Consider the following 20,236-nt stretch of genomic DNA (forward strand, 5'->3'; position numbering starts at 1 on the left):
AGAAGTACTTTCAAGAAATTTGGATTGCCTATAAACTATGATCTGTCCAGTTTTTTAAATCTTTCTGTTGCATCATCACAATGGTAAAAGAATATCATAAAATTTAGCTGTTTGTGGGTTTTTTAAGTTGCTTTTCTTGCACCAACTTTCGTACTGTGGTTTCATTCGGGGTAACCGAGAACATCTGTATTTCCAAAAACTGGTTATTTTTGGCATACTGACACCATCTTGACAATTATTCTGTACTCCCTCTAATGTTAGACTCACTTCTAAGTCATCAGATTATCGAATTACTTAATATTTGATTTTAGTAATTCCTATATAATTCTATGGATTAGACATTTCTTGGACATAAAATATCGTAATAAACTCTGAAAATAGTTTATAGAAAGAATTTAAAGAAGTTCACAATGAGTAATAAAGTGATGCAGACATATGTGTTTAGATCTGTAGCATATTTCATGTCTCTCACATAATTCCTAGAAAGATCGAAAACATTTAAAAGATTGATCCGCAAAAGCTATTTCCAGACATGTTAAGCTATACCCAGGTTAAAATGTTAAGAGACATTTTCCCCACCTTCAAAATGCACAAATAACAATGTTTTATACATATCCCCCTTTAATGCAATGCATTTGGTATCATTTTAAACAACGATGGAAAATAAGGTAATATGTTTGTATTTAATTATTGCTCAATATGTATTTTGGAAACCTAATCAGGAATATTAATTACATTTTTTTATTTGAAGAATGCCCTTCTAAACGTACTAATATGCATAGCGTTACAGTAGATACAAGAAATACGATATAATAGAAAAATTACTGAATGATCTGAATTTTTTTCCCTTGGCCATATAAAATGATTCTTTCTATTTTTATTCTTCTGTTAAAATTTATCATTTATGCAGTTCAACAAAACAGTAAACAGTTTGGATAAATCATATCGAATGTCAAAACGTACTTTAAAATCAAAAGTAAAGTGTAAAATATATATAGTTTATAAAAACAATTTAATTAAATGAATGGGTTAAAGTTACAGTGCGATAAGTCACATCCTTTCTCCCCCCCCCCTCTTCTTTTCAAAAATTTACGTATAGAAAAATATACTGTATTATTCGGGAACGAAAATATGTTATCATTAATAAATTCCAATTTGACATTAAGAGTAAACTGAATTGAAGTGAATTTCTGCATATTTTCCAATTTAAAACTTACCCTTTTTTTTTTTTAAATCAGTTATAGCTCTATAACTTTTACCCGTCGAAATGCACAAAAAAACGTTGAATAACATTCAGTGGTTAGGTCATCATTACCCCTTATTAGCTCCCTACAGTAAAAAGAATTTCATAGGCTCTGACAATAATTTCAAACAGCTAAAGAAAACATTATAATTTTTTTATTTATAGAATTTAAATTGTAATATTTTATGTACAATTTCTTTATTAATTATATTTTTATTTTACTTTGAAAATCTTACTATTTTACCTAACCAATAACTTATTGGAAATAAATCCAAAAATGTGTTTGTGGATTTATTTCCAATAATGTATTGAATTCCTATTCTTTTAAGTTGGAAAATTCGAAATTTTCTTTAACTTTAAACGTGTATGTTATAAAATGTACATTTTAATTTTAAAGATACGTATTAAAAATAATATCAGGATCCAGTGTGTAATCATTACAGTTTATTTATTTTTTTTTTTTTTCAAACTAGAAGATTACAAGTGCAATTAGAAGACTTTTATAAGCAAGTTAGAAAATTTGATTTTTGTTTTATTTTGCTATTTCAGCAACTTTTTCACAAGTAAGAAAAAACTTAGAAATATTTTTGAACACTAATTGGATCCCAGAAAATAAATTAGCTTTGGAGAGCTCTTATGTACAACTCACGCATCAATTTTATGAATATTTATTCTTAAAACACCGTGAATCAAGCACTTTTTTTTTCCGTTCCACTCGTTGTGGCATAAAATTGAATTTACGTCTTATTATCTTGTTACAACCATAAATGAAAAAAATCAGGAAGTCGAACCCGCACTTAATGAACTATTTGTTCATAATTTAATAAAATTAAATCAAAGAAATAACAATTCATTCATGGGATTAATAAAATTATTCACTGCCATCAAATTTTTTATTACTTCCTGCAAAAATTTATGTTTATCGCAAGAACTCTTCGATATTCAATTCATTTTCATGTGTAGGATGTATCCACACATCGATGACTGTATTTCGCTAATTAATACTTCTTGGTTCAGTTTCATTTCATAAAAACTTAGTTATTTAGGCTTAAACTCTCATGCATTAATTTACTATCCACAGTTTGAATTAAATGTTTTATAGATGGTAATTAATTGTCCAATATTTTTTTATAAATGTTAAAAATCTTTACGTATTTTTATTCTATAAATAAATTTTTAATTCATTTCGCTTTTGTATGTGCCATATTTCTATCCAAAGCCAGAGATTGACAATCTTTCAATATTTTAGAGCCACATTTTTATATCTGCTCCATTCATGTATGAGGAACTAAGGCAACCTATAGGTATAACCTTAAAATCGTCAGGTGCAGGTCTGGTAAATGCTAAATCTGACATAAAGCGTCGCAGGTCCCCCTGCTGGTTGACATGGAAGTTTTAAGAAAAAGATGCAGGCTTAGGTATCCTCCTTGCCAACTAAGCACATATCACAATGTCGGATCCAAAATAGCCTAATTATTTTCTAGAAATTAAATATAGGTATCATTCATGACTCTTTCCAATCATGATCCATTCATGACTTTATTTATTCCATTCATGATTTTCCATTCATGACTTTATTTATTCCATTCATGATTTTCCATTCATGACTTTATTTTATTCTTCATTTTTGAATAAATTCTTGAATTTTAATAAATTTGACTTAAAATTCTTTTTAATATTTATTGATATATTTACCTCCTTTTTAAAGATTACCTTTTTTCTCTTTTTAATAAAGATGAATGAAAATTATGTCACCACACAAATGATGGAAATATACTAGACTATCAAATAGGACAGAACATTTACATAACAGTCTTAGTTTATTCGTTATCGCTGATATAAGCTTGTGTGATGCAGATATTGTAATTTTGGTTTTAATAATTCGTTTAAGAATTGGTAATTTAAGAATCACTAAACTATGCAGCTTTGTAATTTTGATTTCAATAATTCGCTTGAATTATGCAGCTAAGAAAACTTCGCTATAACAATCGTCTATTTTCTTTCATAATCTACAAATGACAAATCTTACAATATTATACCTAAATTCATCCTAATATATCATACATAAGTTTTTCAAATGTATTATTCTACATGCAAAATTTTTAACTCGATATGAAAGAACAGTTAGAATAGAACAATCTAACAATCTTTTACAGAACAGTTCTGTCACGAATATGTCTATTAAATCGTCATGTCTATTCTATAAAGAATATATCTAATAAATCGTTGTCACTGTAAATATTTTTTTTTCATTTTATTAATCGAAATAACAAGCGCCTTCTTCAAACGGAATACTTTCTAAAAGCAATTTAGTATTCATGCACGCTAAAACGGAAATCTTCAGTAGCCAATTCGAAAAGGATCTGTAAAGTAGTTCAAACGTTAATACGAATTTCATTATCTGCTTAGTAATTCCCCGCATCAACTCTTATCTTATCTCGATTTTGAAAAGGGCTTTGGCACGCTACCCAAAAGTCCATTGGAAACGCATTTGTAATTTTAGAAAAAAATAAAAGCATAATAATAAAAAAAAGCATTGATTAGCCACCTCCGCTCCGAGACAATTTAAATTGCCATCGCAATTGGTGCCTCGACTTGATTAATCCAAACACAACTCTAATGCAATAATAAATAGACGTTTGGTTGGCCCGAGGGTGTGCGTGTTAAAGCTTCAGACACTTTTGGTTTCCCTTCGTTTTTTTTTTTTTTTGGTTGATTATGAAGTGGCAAAGCCTTCTCGGCTTTTGTCAAAAAATGAAACATCCGTTGAATCTTAAACAGCTTCTTCAGTGACATTTTTTTTTCTATTGAAACGGAAATTGGAGATTCTGGCCACATGATGAAACAGCGGCAGCGGAAGAATCCACAACAGCTAACACAAGGTTTCTTGTTAAGAAAGGTCTCTCCAGTGACTTTCTCTTCTTGAATTTCTCACTTCATTTATTAACATAACAAAATAGAATTATTTTTCTTTTAAAAATTAGTCATATTTCGGAATACTTTCTAGCAGGCGAAGTTCGATATAGAATATGTTCGTTTATTCTTGTAAGGAACATGAAAAAAAAATGATTCTGTGCCTTTTTCTTATACTAATTTTTCTTCTTAGCAAAGAAAATATTCAGTGTTAAACTTCATATAAAAAATTTCCAATTATTATTCATTTGAAACAAAAATAATAATTTATTATTATTTTAATAAATATTAAAAATTAAAATAATAATTAATAAATATAATAAATATTAAATAATATAATAATATATAAAAACAAATAAAAATAATAACTAATTAACATAATAAACATTAAAATAATAATTTGTTATTATTTATTTTAAACAAAAATAAATATATTTTTTTATCCAAGATGAATGAAACAATCACAGCGGAAAATTTTTCAAGAGGTAACATACAAGAATGGTCCGTTTTAAAAGTCTTTTTACCATCTTTCATGATTGGTAATTTTCACCTTATTTATTAAGATAACAGCATGATTAAAAAAGAAAATAAATTATACAAAATAATATTTTAGATTATTTTTGAAATAGGAATAAGATCCCGAATAGATTTTTCTGATAGTCACGATCCACAAAATTAAAGGAAAAACAACATACATTATCAGAAAAAAGAAATCAGGAAGGAAAAAAAGAAAGTTTATTTTTATGACAGGGTTATATTTTATAGAAAAAGAACAGAATCAATCGTTGTCGTCAGCTTAAAAAATTATTTGTTCTAAGTAAGCGTTCTTTTTCAAACTTGAAATGGTATGGATTGCCTGTCTTCTAAGTGAATATAAACGGAAGACAGAAAAAAATGGCAACGAATTCTAAATTTCAGCTATATATTCCGAATCTTCAGCACAACATTTTTACTTGATTATTTTAAAAGCAACAGAATAGATAAATATATCAAAATTGTAAAGTTAGGTAACATACAAAAATTGTTCTTTTTAGAAAAATCTCTTTTAACGTCTTTCATAACTGGTAATTTTCACCTTATTTATTAAGAAGAAAATAAATGGTTAAAGAAAGCAAATAAATTTTATAGAAATAATATTTTAGAATATTTTCAAAGTAGAAATTAGATACCAAATAGATTCTTCTGATAGTTACGATCCATAAAATTAAAAGAAAAACAACATGTATTCACTCTCAGAAGAAGAAAAAACACATCAGGAGTGAAAAAAATTGTTGTCACAAAGAAAGTTTCTTTTTACGACAGGGCTATATATTATAGGAAAAGAACAGATCAATCGTTGCCGTCAACTTAAAAAATGATTTGTTCTAAGTGAGCGTCCCTTTTCATATTTGAAATGGTATGGATTTCCTGTTTTCTAAGTGAATATAAACAGAAGACAGAAAAATGGCAACGAATTCTAAATTTCATCTATATATTCCGAATATTCAGCACAACATTTCTATTTGAATATTTTATAAGCAACAGAATAGAATAATATAATAAATTTGTAAAGATAAAACGAAAAAAGAAAATTTTGCAGCGAATATAGATGCATAAATATATTTATTTACTTCAAAGATAAAATGGCATGTCTCGCTCTTAAAGGAGAATTTCATCGTTTCAAAAATAAAATCAGATTATTTCCCTAAAATGGCAACAATAATAAATTGCTTTCACTTGTAATACAGGTTACAGAATGAATTTTAATTCAGAAAAAATATGCGTCTAGTTAAGAGTTAATCCCCGGGCTGTTTTAAAATGATACGTTGTTAAACTGATTTTAATTTTCAATTATTTCTACAATTATAAACATATTTTAACTTAATATGAATGAAGTATAATTATCACACAATAGCTTTTCATTTCTTATGTTCATTTGGAATCATATGGAAAAAATATTTTTACTGGGTTACAAGAAAATGTTTGACTTTCTTCAATCTAATGTTTGCTCAATAGGCTGAATTAAATTAAAAGATAACATTTCCTCAAATACTAAATTTTTTAAAAATTGAAAAAAAAAATGATTTTCAAAGTTTTAAAAATAAATCTCAAATAAAATGCATCACTATCATTTTACCAAAATTTAAAAACGTCTTTCTTTTCTTTTAGCCTCCTTCCAAAATTCAAACATGTACAAAATATGAAATATTTTTTAAAAATTTGCTTTTGAAAAGATTTTTTTTTTCAGAAAATGATATCACGAATTTTCTTGAATTTAGAATTCTTGTTAAATACATTTAGTTTTAAAGAACAGGAAATTCATGTCTGATCAAAGTCGACAAATCAAGTAATGTTTAATGATTTAATGACACTGGCTCAAGTAATTATGTTTATTACTTTTAAAAACAGCCATTCGTATCAAAAACAGCCATTACATATCATAAACAAAGAACAAATGAAAGGGGGAAATATTAGTTACATTAAACATTGCACAGTTAAATTTCTGATTTAGAGGAAAAAATAATATCACTAAATGTTCATGCTACGACTGGCTTCTTTTCACAACAATCTTTATTAGAAAAGAGATCACTAGAGGAAGTTAGAGAAAACTAATTCGATTTCTTCAAAAATAAAAAATAAACATACTTTCCCACTGTTTAGAGAAATTAGAACTTGTTTATTTTATTTTATACCTTTATTTTTCTATTTTAATTACAAATAAACTATTTCACCTAAGATTCATTAGCTTAAATAATTCCAAAATGAAATTATACGCTTACACGATATTTTCAATGGTAATTTACAATTTATATGCGTCTAAACTGGTTCACAATAAATAAATTGATTCAAAAAATATTTTTATAACAAATAAAACACTTAAAATGCTTCGGATTTAAGAGAGAAATCTAACATTTTATTTTAACAATCGTTCATTACAAATTAAATCCTAAAAAGTATTTAAAAATAACCTCTTTTAATAATAGGTCATACGATTAATGAGAGTTAGCTGAGAATTTTCATCATGTTATACTTTTTCTTTTAAATTTAGGAAGACGTTTTGCGTTGCGAACCAATTTCTATCTCATAAAGCTTTTCATCTGTTGATTCATCCTTCTGAGAATATCGATTTTATTTCCCTGGATATCGTGAGCATGCGCACTGCGAAAGACGAAAGTTCATTCTAAATATAACTAATTCATTCATAATGCAAGACAAAATCTGTATCTTTCTTTATATAAATTGATAAAAGGTTTTGTCCAGTTTGTAAAGCTTTATCATTATTATACGAGTCTGCTAACTAATGGCGGCTAGTCTGAAAAGACCATTAGTATTTTAAAATATATTGGTAAAAAGAAATAGAAAGAGATATATTTCTACTTCTATTACACCAAAATTCTTACATTTAGTAGTTGATGTTAAATTTTCTTGATTGTCAGCATTTTTAAATGGGAGAAATTTGGTATCTACGCATAAAAATAGGAGCAGTAGTATACCAATGTATTGTAAATTTTTTTAAATATTTCTATAATAAAAAGTTATTAATTAGATTGATTGATTAAAAAATAAGAAAAATAAAGAAAAATCAAATTAATTATAATCATTTTCTTGGCATAAACGTTGAAGCTGAATGATTAAAAACTAAAGCAGAAATAAAGCAGCTACAAACAAAGAGATAGAGGAAAATAAAAATGAGAAAGAGATTAAGAGACATTGGAGAAGTGCCAATTTCTGATTTTTCCTTTTGTTAGGGTTGGATTGTTCCTTTTTGCAATCCCAATAAAAAAATTTAAAAAATCATCTTTTTTCTCTATTTATATGCCATTTCATCACGCGTGATAAATAATTTCGAAAATAAATATATTTTATAACTCCAGAACAGAAAAAAAAATTCAAAATGTTCTTTTGATTTTATTTAAAATTCAGGGAAACGATACTATGTATTCACAACACAATTGCTATTATAGGATATGATTTTTAAAAAATAGTTTTAATCTTTTAACAGCCTAATATTATCGCAATCAAGGCAAGGAAAAATTGAGTAAAGTAACAAAAATACTTTTTTTTAAATAATTACAAAACAGACGCCGGCGTTCTGGCATAGGGGTAGCGCGTCTTCCCCGTGATCCGGACGTCGTGGGTTCGAGTCCCGGTTTGGGCATGGTTGTTCTTCCGTTGTTCTATCTGTGAGATGTGTGAATGTGCCCTCCTGTAAAAAGGGGTTGTGCAAGCGAATGAGTGATGCGTGAGTAGCAAAGTCGTACTCTTGGCCCTAGTTGGCGCCACTATAAAAAACAAGAGGCGCTCCCCCACCGGCTTAAAATCGCTGTCTCCGTAACAGCGGGCTTGTCCATGACAAGTGCCATAAGAAACAAACAAACAAAACAGACACAATAACTTAAAAGTCTCCATGGATAAATCGCTATTAAGTTAATCCATTATTCGATTATAAAACGCATTTCAAACAGATCAACGTGATTTATTATATTTAGAAAATTCAGGAACAAAAAAAAAATTCTGAATGTATCTTTTCAGCTCTTCTATTTTAATAAAAAAAATGATAAAAAAAATATTGAGAATCAGATTTCAAATGCAGAAAATACAAAGAAACATTTTTTAAAAATAATATTACCCCTTAATAACGTTCCCTCTGTCAAACTTCTCTTGACGTTTACATCATTTTGCGTTGCTCATTCACATTAAGTTTAAGTAATAATTAATGCAAATGGTTCCTCAAAAATGGTTACTTTCTATAGTTTAAAATACTGTTTCTTTAATTCCTTAATTGTTTAAAAGAGTGGAAATATTATCGATATTGTTGACCATATAAAAAATTAAATTTTAAAAATTATAAACTTGTCATTCAAAGTCCCTTTTCATGGCATATTTTGTTGCCAAAAATTTAAAAATTTATTATTTTTGTAAAACTATTTATTTGTTCAGATTCAGAGCACAATGTGTAAGATTATCTAATAATTTCGGTCGTGTTTATTTAAGTTGGCAATGCGGCGAAAACGTATCCTTATATGCATCCAAATAGTTCTGAATATGATGATATGGTTTCAAAACAAATTAAAAATGAAATATACAAAATTAAAAAAATATATTGCTTTAAATTCTAGTATTCTATATTCTTTCTATTGCAAGTTTATAATGAATATTTTTAAATTTCATGGTGACCTTTTATATGGCTCTACTCTGTATAAAAGTACGACTTCATGACGTGCACATGTAAGATTTTATTTAAAGATGACGCTGCGCCCGACTTTCCATGTACAATCAATGTGAGTTGTTAACTATTTACAAATTTCTAGTAAGACCTCAGGCCCTTATTTTAACATTTGTTCTTGGACAGAAATTTAAAGAAGCATAAGCAAAAATGTAAAGATATATTTAAAACAAACCTAAATTTTGATAAACTATTACGGTTCAAATATAACAATAGTAACGATAACTGGGTTAATGGTTCATCAAGACGTACTTAATGTTATTTTTCTTGAACGCCATTATTATTTTGTTTTCTCCACTATCCAATTAGATGGCAGCTTCATTTTTTTGTGCGTGTGTTGCCATATTTATCCAAATAAAGTATATTTATAGAACACTTGAAATATAAAAGACTCGTGTAATTTTTGCAACGAATTGTAACGACTAAGAATAAATTAATTTTGCTTAATAATTCGTTTGACAACACGGGGATAGTCTGTTTGGATATACTTTTGTTTTCAATTTCAGGCTGGATAGAATTTTGATGGAATCTAGTGGCATTACGATATCAATGCAAATGAATAATTTTTATGAATCAATTTAGACGCAGTCAATTAATTAACTGATAATAAGTAATAGATTAATAATTTTAAACAGGCTTCTTTCAACTTTTAATTTTTTTAACAGACCAATACAATGGAACTCCCATTATCGAACTTCCATACATCGAAAATTTCAATACTTTGTATTTTTGTACTTTAGACAGAACAATAACTTTTATTTCTTAAATAAAATTTCTATTCATCGAATAAACATTTTCGAATATAGAAAATATATATTGTTGTTGTTGTTGTTGTGTATAATGGCACATGTCATAGACAAGTCCACTGACTTTATATACCTATTGCAAGCAAATGGCGACCATTAATCGCATACATAAGAAGATATGTAAAATAAATAAGAAAAAAAAACTATTCCACTGATTCTTACGACTATAGAAATTTTCAGAAATGCAAGATTCATTTACGAAAAATCAATAAACATTTCTCGGTCTGTCATGTGTTATTTTTAATTTCTGTTTTACGAATCGCTTTTTTAACCTGGAGCGAAATTTTTATTTTACATTCAATTTATTTAGCTATACGTTTTTTGTTTTTTTTACTGTGCGCATAGCGGAAATTTTTAAGTATGAAAAGAAGGTTTAACTTATTAGAAGATGTAGAAAGTGGAATGAAAAATAAAAATATATAAAATTTCGAAAAGTAAGGTATCGACAATTTTTATTGGTTATTTATATATTCGATGCAGAGAAAGTGGAAATATCTTTTTTGACAGTTTAATTATTAACCCTAAAATTAATTATTAAATAGGCTCTTTTGAGTAAGAAATTGATGACAAATTTGCATTGTCAATGGAATGCAATTTGTATTATTTAGATAATTAGCTTTCTATATATCGAAGTTTCTATAAATCGAATTCTATTTTTAAAAAATCTGCAGGTTTGGTTAATGGGAGTTGAATTGTAATAATTTGAATCGAAAAAGGTAAAATGAGTGTAGATTTAAATCACTTTAGAATTCATTTAAGAGGAAAATGGTTTTTAAATTTAATATTAATCTCCTAAGTTTTCACAAATCACATAATATTTATTAACATAAAATAAAAATAAAAAAGATTAAGAATAAAATGAAATATAGGAAGTAAAGAATTAAATCGAATTAAGTAAATAGAAATAAATAAATTTTCCATATTGCAAAACAAATATACAGAATTCGTTGTATCAATTCAAAACTTTATATCGTCTGCACATATTCCCTACCTATCAAAGAAAGTGAAGGTCTCTCAGTGAAATTTTCAGAGGCAACTTAAAAGATATTCAAATAAAAAAGAAGCCGTCGGTTTGAATATTATGAGCAAGTAACGCTTTAAATAAATTTTCCATTCCAAATATACTGAATCCAAAACATTATATTGTGTCCACATATTCCCAACCTATCCAAGAAAGTGAAGATCTCTCAGTGAAATTTTCAAAGGCAACTTCAACGATATCCAAATAAAAAAAAACGGCAGCAGTTTGAATATTATGTGCAGGTAACGCTTTGAAATTTCAATGCATATCAACAACTTAAAGTCCAGACATGAATGGAAAAATCGATCGGTTTGACACTGAAGGTGATTGGTCCGTCCTCTATGCCTTTGCTAAAAATACCTTCCAAATCTATAAAGTTGAAAACTTGCAGTTTGCCCTAAAGTGTTGCTAGTTTCAAAGCTTTTATTCAAAGACGTTTGAATGAAGATCGTGTATGAAAGCGTTAAAAGAGCAAAATGTTATTCTGATGTTTTATAACTTATCAAAATATGATTAAAGCTATCGAAAAATTCTTTAAAAGTCTGAAATATTCAAATATTTTAGAATCAAGCCAAACTTAAATTTCTATTTTGCTTCGATATAAATGTTGTTTACCTTACAAAAGAAACATTTATTTTTATTCTATATATCGTAATCTGAATTTTTATTTATGAAATTTAAAGTCATTTTCATTTGTAAGAAAACAACACAAAGATCAATTAATTTCAGTGGCATCAATGCAATCAATGGTAATTCAACAAGCTATTAGTACATAAAAAGCTATGAGTGAACGAACCACAGGTGAATAGTTACGCATCTCATGAATTTAAACTTTTTCTTTTTAAATATAGAACGTTTTAAACGAAAATAAATAAAAGGTTTAGAAATTAAATTCTATACAACTATAACAATAATTGCTTGCAAATAAAATAAGGATAATATTTAGGATTATTTAATTTAATATTACAATACATCCAGTCACTTTCACTGCATTATCATCTTGTGAAGTCATCCACTAGAATAGAAAAAAACGAAACACATTTAAAAAATTTACAAGAGAACTTTATTAAATCCAGTATTTTATTAAAGTTTGAGTATTTTATAAAAATATGACTAATGAAAAACGGAATAACATCAAATTAAACAAAGTAATAAAATATTTACTTTTACGAATTGGAAAACAAACAGAATATTACATTCATTTTTTAAAAAAAATTTAGAAATTCGAAATTCTAGTCGTTGCTCGAAAATATTTCAAGCTTGATTCGTTTATCTTTATTTTATTTTTAAAAATTATTCTTAATTATATGGCAAAAATAGTACGTAAAAAAAAAAATTGGGGCGTGAAATCAATTTTGGAAAGCATACAAGAAGAATCTAAAAAAAAATTCCAATTTTTGTTTTAAGCAGATTTTTGGGAGTAAATAAATTTAAAACAGTTGAATTAAAAATGGATCGTAGGTAAACTAACATTAAAAAATAATATATGAAAAAAAGTCTATTTTTTTTATAATTATGGAGACTGTTTATAATAAAAATTTTCAAAATGCATTTAAAAACTTCCAATTCTTCTTTTTCTCCTTAAATTCTAGTGCATTCATCTTTTTATGTAACGCAATGTCATTTTTAACGAACAAGAAATTCGAGAAATAATTAAATGTTTTTAGACATGTAATTGTATTAAATTAAAAAAGAATGTTAATATTTGATAATTTCAGAACATTATATATATATATAATGTTCTGAATATATATATATATATATATAATTTTATATTTCTGCTATATATTCTAATGTTATATATATATATATATATATATATATATATATATATATATATATATATAAATTTTTTTCATGTATATTTCTTGGACAGTCCTAAAATTTAGAAAGTCTCGGAATGAAGTTTAAAAAAATCAAGCCTCTTAAATTTTACATACAATATCTGATTTGTTAAAATTTGCAATTACTTGAATATCCAGTTTTCAACAGATGATTCTTTAAAAAAAATCGTCTGCTACGTTTGTGACTGTAACTTCATGTGTATTCTTGTTCGTGATCCATTTTAAAGTTCGTGTTCGCTTGTTGACTTAATGTGAAAATAAATGGTTGCATTTTTCAAACGTAGCGAGCATTATAATAGCAATTGTTTAAATACGAAGCAATTTAACATAAGAATCCTTTAGTTTTGCTCTTAAAATTTTACTTTATGGAATGTAAAGTTGCAATTATTAGACCATTTCTTTTCGGAATCTGAAAAATCAGAGAAAATAGTTACGGAAATTTATTCTGATTAATCTTCCAATATGTTTCCAAGACACATTATAAGTACATCAACTAAACGTCAGTCAGATTCATATTTTTAAAGCTTAACGTAAAAATTTTTTTCCACCATTTTGACGATCTAAAACTGAATTATACGTATATTGTAATGTACTGTATTGCATTGTATTGTATTGTATTGATATATTATATTATATTATGCATACTACAAACTTATTTTATCCAAAGAATTAGGTTACTGTATATGTATAACTAGCATCATTAAATTCTGTTAAGTTTTTTTTTTTTTCATGCAGATTTTTTCGTGCTTTTTTCAGGCATTTCAGCCATTTTATTACAAAGCATCATCATCCAGAATATGGATGATAGTTTTGGACGAGGACTTAATCTTGTAAACAACATCTAGTCCTTTATGTGTTCAAAAATAAAATTGAAGATGCAGATAAACTAATAGTTTCATTTATAAGACTTGAAAGAATATTTTTATTATTTATTACTTAGCTTGACATGTTTCATGTTTGTAATAAGTGAAATTAGCTATAATTTTTTTCAATTAAAACATGATATGCTACATTTTTTCAGATTTCATATACTTTTGTGTTCTCGATGACAATAAATTATTTTAATATTTTTCAGACTTTAATCATCAATTAATTGATTTATGTAGTTCTTTATATCATCAAAATGACACTATAAAGTACTGAATTTACGAACTACTTAAGATTAAATTTAAAAACTACTTTAAACTGCTACTAAATTTAAAAACTACTTTTTAGTACAAAAAGCACATATTTTTAAAAATATGATTTTATTAAATTTTTGTTGTGACAATTTCACTTGCTTATAAATCTTTCAAAACTTCTAACCCATTTCTGCCTATTGTATTTTAGTAGATGATACCAAAAGGCAAACGTTTTCTAACATGAATTCAATTAAATGAAAATCAAGAACCCAACTTATTGATGTCAACTTTGAATAGTACCTTTTATGAAAGAAGACAAACAAACGTGCAGTAACCCGAAAATAACTTATCATTGTTTGCGCAGATTAAAACCAATAAGCGATTTAATATAATTTTAATGAAAATACCAGTCTTTTTGGGCGACCAGCTGTTCGCTCATCATTTTGATAATGCTAATCTAATTATGCCAACAACCTAAATTATACATATTTCATCACACCAAATGAAAGAATTATTTTAAATTATATTTCATTATAAGCAAGGCGCATTTTGAATAATTAAGAATACACGCAAAGTACTGAAACTGATTGATGAATAAAATTGGCGAAATTTATACAGTTGTTGAGGATCTATGAAGCTTTCATTTTGAGATATTTTTCAAAAATGGAGGGTGGGAAGTGATGACTGATTTCTATCTAAACGTCATAAGCTTTCAAATGAAATAAAAAGTGGCGAAATCGAACTAGTAATTTGATCTGGAGACTCTCTATCGTGGTTTTTCCAACATAGAAAATGTACGATGAAGTAAAATTCGTGAAATTTCTCACGAAAATAGGACATAGAGGGAATCGGCAGCGACAATTAATGACGAATCTAGATGTCATGATCTTCCAAATGAAATAAAAAGTAACGAAAGTGCGGTTGGGCCTGCGGAAAACCTCTATCGTGGTTTTCCCCAATAGAGAATACACAGCAAAGAATTATTGAGATTTTTCTCAAAAAAACATGAGGATGGTAGTGGGGTGGGGGAGGAGGGACCAGCAACCATTGATAGCACATTAACCATGGGCTTCCAAATGAAATTAAAAATGACGAAATCGGAGCAGTGCTTGAGAGTAGGTTTGTGTCATGATTTTTTTACGCATACAATGACGTAGTATTTTTGAGGCTTTTCTCGAAAATGCTGTTTAGGTAGCTACAGATGATACTTCTAAGCATCCTAAATTTTGATATGAAATAAAAATTGGCGAAATATGACTAGTGAACTGATTGTTTGTTTTCCCTATTTATCTTAAAAATATAGACAATTAATATCATTGATTATTATAAAGTTGCTTTAAAATTTTCTTTGAAAAAATGTCACTTTAAATTTTGTTTTAAAGATATATCATGGAACTCCAAAAATATCAAATTGTTATACGAAACATGCTTGCCATCTCAAAAATTGCATGATCTTTGGAATTTCATCAACCGAATCAGATTTGAAGGAAATAATTCACAAAACCCACCTAAAATTCCAAGAACTTTAATAGAAGACAGAAATATTCGAAGCGAGAATGTTTGTAAATTTTACACGACTTTCCCAGTAAACATAAACTGTAAGAAATAATTTTTTTATTACTTTCTTATCTTTCGGATGAAATAGGCACTTCAAATAATCACCCTCACATCATCGAAAGAGATAATTCCGGAAGGGAAAAAAAAAAAAAAAATCAGCACTCTCTTGAAACAGAACAGCAGTTACATTTCTCTCCTTCCCTGTAAAAGTCGAATGCTGGGGCGATAAAAATGAAGAATCAAAAGTGTTCAATGGATGCCGATCAAAAATAAAAATAACAACACTTCACAGATTGAACATCAAGTTTATCCAGGCCACGAAAAAAAAAAAAAAAACATGAAATAAACAATAATAAGATACATTTTAAAGTATTTTAAGAGCCATGTTGATTTTTTCAAGGGTACTAGAACATACACTTAAGTTTAGTTTTTTAAATAAAAATTATCTGAAAAGAAAATAATACTAAGTAAAATTTCAGAAGAGATGAATTTTTCAAATGGCTTGTTAAATTTACAGTTAAAATAAATGAGTTAAAACGCAATTCAGTAGAAAGGCCTTTTTTTTCCCATTTTAAACAATTTGTCCCTGAAAAAGTTAAGCATAGTTAATACAACTCAGGCAGTAAATGAAACCAACTTTCTTTTTAATTTAAAAAGAACTTAAAAATAAGAAAAATCGAATTTTTGAATCAGTAATTTAAATTTAGTTGGAAAAAAAGGAAGCTAAAAGGAATTAATATAATATTTGATACACGATTATTGAAACCATCAAAAGATATGAAATTAAAACTTCTTAAACTTTTTTAAAAATGTCAGTCATAAAAATGTTTGTATCAGATATCTCAAGAACAATTCATCAAATTTTCAAATAAATTTTAATACTGTAAATAAAAAGTAATTTTATCTTACACTTTAATATAAAAGAATCAGAAATAAGAAAATACCAATTCTAATATGAAACAATATGTAAATAACGATTAAAAATAAATAAACTTAATAAACAAAAAATAATCGTTTTCAAGTAGAAAGTGAAATTACTTCTGCTTTATAATTATAAAAGGGATTTGCTGCAGATTAACAGCTTATTAGCATACATAATAAAGTAATAACTACAGTTAATTAATAGCAGCATTTAATAAAAGTAAAATAATTTTTAGTTATTAAAATTCTTTTTCATAAATATAGTAATTGTTTTTTTTATTCGATTTGATATACTTTTGAGATTTAAAGATTCATTAAAAATTGTTAATTGAGAATTATAACCAGTTTTTTAAAACTGGATTTACTTTTTCTTCTGAGGGATGAAATTATATGAAAATTAATTTTGAAAACGATATTTTTAAAAAATGATAGCTTTTCGCACATCTTGGTAGAACAGTTGGATTTAGCGATATAAACTGAAAATGTTACAATAAAAAAAATAAGTAAATGTATTGTTCGATTCGAATTAAATTTAATGCATTCGTTTAGTTCCTTTGAATTAAATTAAACTTATTTTATAATAAAATACTGATATTATAAAATGCAACATACTTAACGATCAATTATTTTATGCTAGGAATACTAATTAAACATCTGTACAGAACGCATTCATATAAATCAAATTGAGAAATATAAATAAATAAATTTTCTTCAGATAGAACGAATAACCGCGAAAGAGAAAGCAAAAAATATTTTCGTATAGCATGCAGAATAATATCTTCATTTTTTGGTATCATCATCTTGGTAAATAAAGTCATTTTGGACATTTATAATTTCTCTTACGCAATTTTGTGGAGTTGGAAGTTTTTAACATTTTTCTCTTCTTTTATTTGTTTTTGAAAAAAATAAATTTCATCGCACACATATATTATTCGACTTGAATGCTGAAAATTTAAAAAATTGGAAAGAGAATTTATGCATAGATAATGAACATTTTGTATCAAAATGTGCAATAATTTTCTAAACTTAAGCATATACAATTCTTTCTTGGATCCACTTTTTTATTTCTCCTTTTTCTTTTTTGGAATTTCCCAAATGGTTTATTTCGACATTAAAAAATCTTACAAACATTTATATATTACATAATCAGGATAACAAAATATCATGTATATAGTTACAAAATTTTGCATTAATTTAATACAAACGTATACGTTATGTTGGTTTTATCTATTCTGTTAAAACGTAAATGCAGACAAACTTGCATTCTGTTAAAATAGTTATGGATTTTCATGACATAAACCATTCTCGCTATAATTATCAGTTATTAAAAAAGGTACCAGGAAAAATTAAATGCAACTATCTTCAGCAAAACAAATTCTATTTTACGTTATTAATACCGAATACAAAAATTTAATAAATAAAAATATCGTATTTTTGCTACAAATAAAATTAAAAGTAAGCCAATCAAGTATAAATGTAAACAACAGCCTCGTTCTGAGAAGCGATTGAAATACAATTATTTAAAATAGTATAGCGAATCACCTTCCAATTAGATGATATAGAAAAAATAGAAGGCCCAAAATTTGGAGTTAAAATCTTTCATTAACAACCAGAGCACGAAAGCAATCTTTCAGCATATTTAAATTAATGCGTTTATACTTTAAGAAATACATTTACGTTTTATTTCAAGAGACACACATACTGTAGCTATCGATCGAAGAGAAAATTCTCAGTTAAATTAAGATAAAAAAAACATGTAAAATATAATTCGAAGTTATGAAGTTTATAAACAACACAATAAATCTAAATATACGATTTGAATGGAAAAACAGGATATAAAATAAATTAATTCTCTTACTTATATATGTACATTAATAATTAAAATCAAATATACAATGAAATGCGTATTAATGAATTTCAGTTATAATTTTCCAGAAATAAAGCAAAAACTGCGCGATTCGATTTGATCAATTCTTATTCTTGAAAATAAGAAAAATCAGCGAAGTATATGCGTGATTCTAAAAGTTTACAAGTACTCCAGAGATGAAATAAAAATCAGAAATGCATTTGTTTAAAAAAACACTCATATAAACTTGAAACAGAAAAGATAAGAGAAATTATTCTTAATTTCATATGTTTCAAAAAACATTTTTCTTTCTGGCTTTAATTTGCAATGAATGTTATTTAATTATTTATGATTAATGATTTTTAATTATTTCAAGAATTATCTTAAGAGAGAATCCTTCTTTTTAGGAATCAGAACTACTCTTCCAACCAGAAGCAGCTTGTTCGACAGAAAAGCCATCAAACAGTAAGCTTATCCAAAGCTAGGCTGGAAAAACAACACATCTGTATTCAACCTCCTATTCCCACTCCTCACCCCTTATCACTCCGAAATCAGATGATTTCCGACGCTCGGCGTGTTTATTAAAAAATAAATAAATAAAGACCTCACCTGTGGCGGCGCAGAAGACAATCAGCAAGGAAATCATCGGAATCGCCATTGCGCTTCCTTCTTCAGGATTTGGTTTTCAAGCATGGGGGTAAATACAGAGAAAAAAGCATAATTTTCGAAGATTTGCCGCCCCGCAGACCCGCTTTATCGACTGTCATGGCGGCCTCTGCTAGGACCGCCTTGTTTTCTTTTCGTCGGTCTCTGGCTTCGAAGCAAGAGCTGTATTCATCCGCACGGATAAACGAACGGCGGCTATTCGGTCCGGACTATATTATTGCGCGGGAGTTCGTAATGATAGTGTGTTCTAGTAATTGAAGAGAGGTTCTTTTGAAAATTATAGGACAGTTCACCGGGCATTACTTGTATTCAGATTTCATTAAAAATTCTTGATCACTTCTGAAATTAATGGAAAATGTGTTATGGGAAAAAAGATTATTATAGGAGATGTAAAATAAAACAAATGAATATTTTTATTTAAATTTAATTTATTGTTGTGAATATTAGGGTTTAAAATAAAAGCGACAAAGGACTTTTTGAGCGAAAGGCTTACGAGTTTATTTTCTTTAAAAAAATTTAATTTCAGGTCGATGGGAAAACATTGATTTTGTACATTTTTAATTAAAATTTAAATCTGGTATTTATATACTTTTTCGTTCTGATGAATAAATTTATATGTAACTAAATACTAAAATTAATTAACAAAATATTGAAATGTATAACTAAATATTGAAATGTATAACTAAATATTGAAATTAATCTAATTTAAATTAGTTTAAAATTAATTGTGGAATAATTACTATCGTATATTGAAGCAAACCTTAAGTTGACTTAATTTCGCTTATTCAATTCTTGTTTTCTGTCAGAAATATTAGAATATTATTTATTTATTTAAATAAAAGATATCGCCTGTTAAAAATAAATTCTTGTTTTTTTGGGTTTTTTTTTTTTTTTTTTTTTTAAATTTAGAAAACAAATATATAACAGACAAAATGTCTCAATAATAATAGGATTCTCTCGGCTATTTTTCTTTTATCAATGGACCAATTTTCGACTGAATTTTCTGACTGTAGATGAAAGTTTTATGCTATCTGAAGGGAAAAAAAATCGCCTCTTTTTCTTTCTTTCTTTTTTTTTTTTTTTTAATATTTC

General features: G+C 26.9%; 1 protein-coding gene across 1 annotated transcript in view; it reads right to left on the minus strand.

The window, feature by feature from the left end:
* LOC129968534 (transmembrane protein 132E-like) overlaps positions 1–19,278 on the minus strand; it is a 97,576-nt gene extending 78,298 nt beyond the window's left edge. Inside the window, exon 1 of the mRNA XM_056082521.1 lies at positions 19,088–19,278. Within this exon, the coding sequence (XP_055938496.1) occupies positions 19,088–19,136 (49 nt within the window). The 5' untranslated portion in view covers positions 19,137–19,278. The remainder of the gene's footprint in view (positions 1–19,087) is intronic.
* Between the last annotated feature and the right edge of the window lie 958 nt (positions 19,279–20,236).

This window comes from Argiope bruennichi, chromosome 5 (genome assembly GCF_947563725.1).
Source record: "Argiope bruennichi chromosome 5, qqArgBrue1.1, whole genome shotgun sequence".
In the NCBI taxonomy this organism is placed as follows: domain Eukaryota; kingdom Metazoa; phylum Arthropoda; class Arachnida; order Araneae; family Araneidae; genus Argiope; species Argiope bruennichi.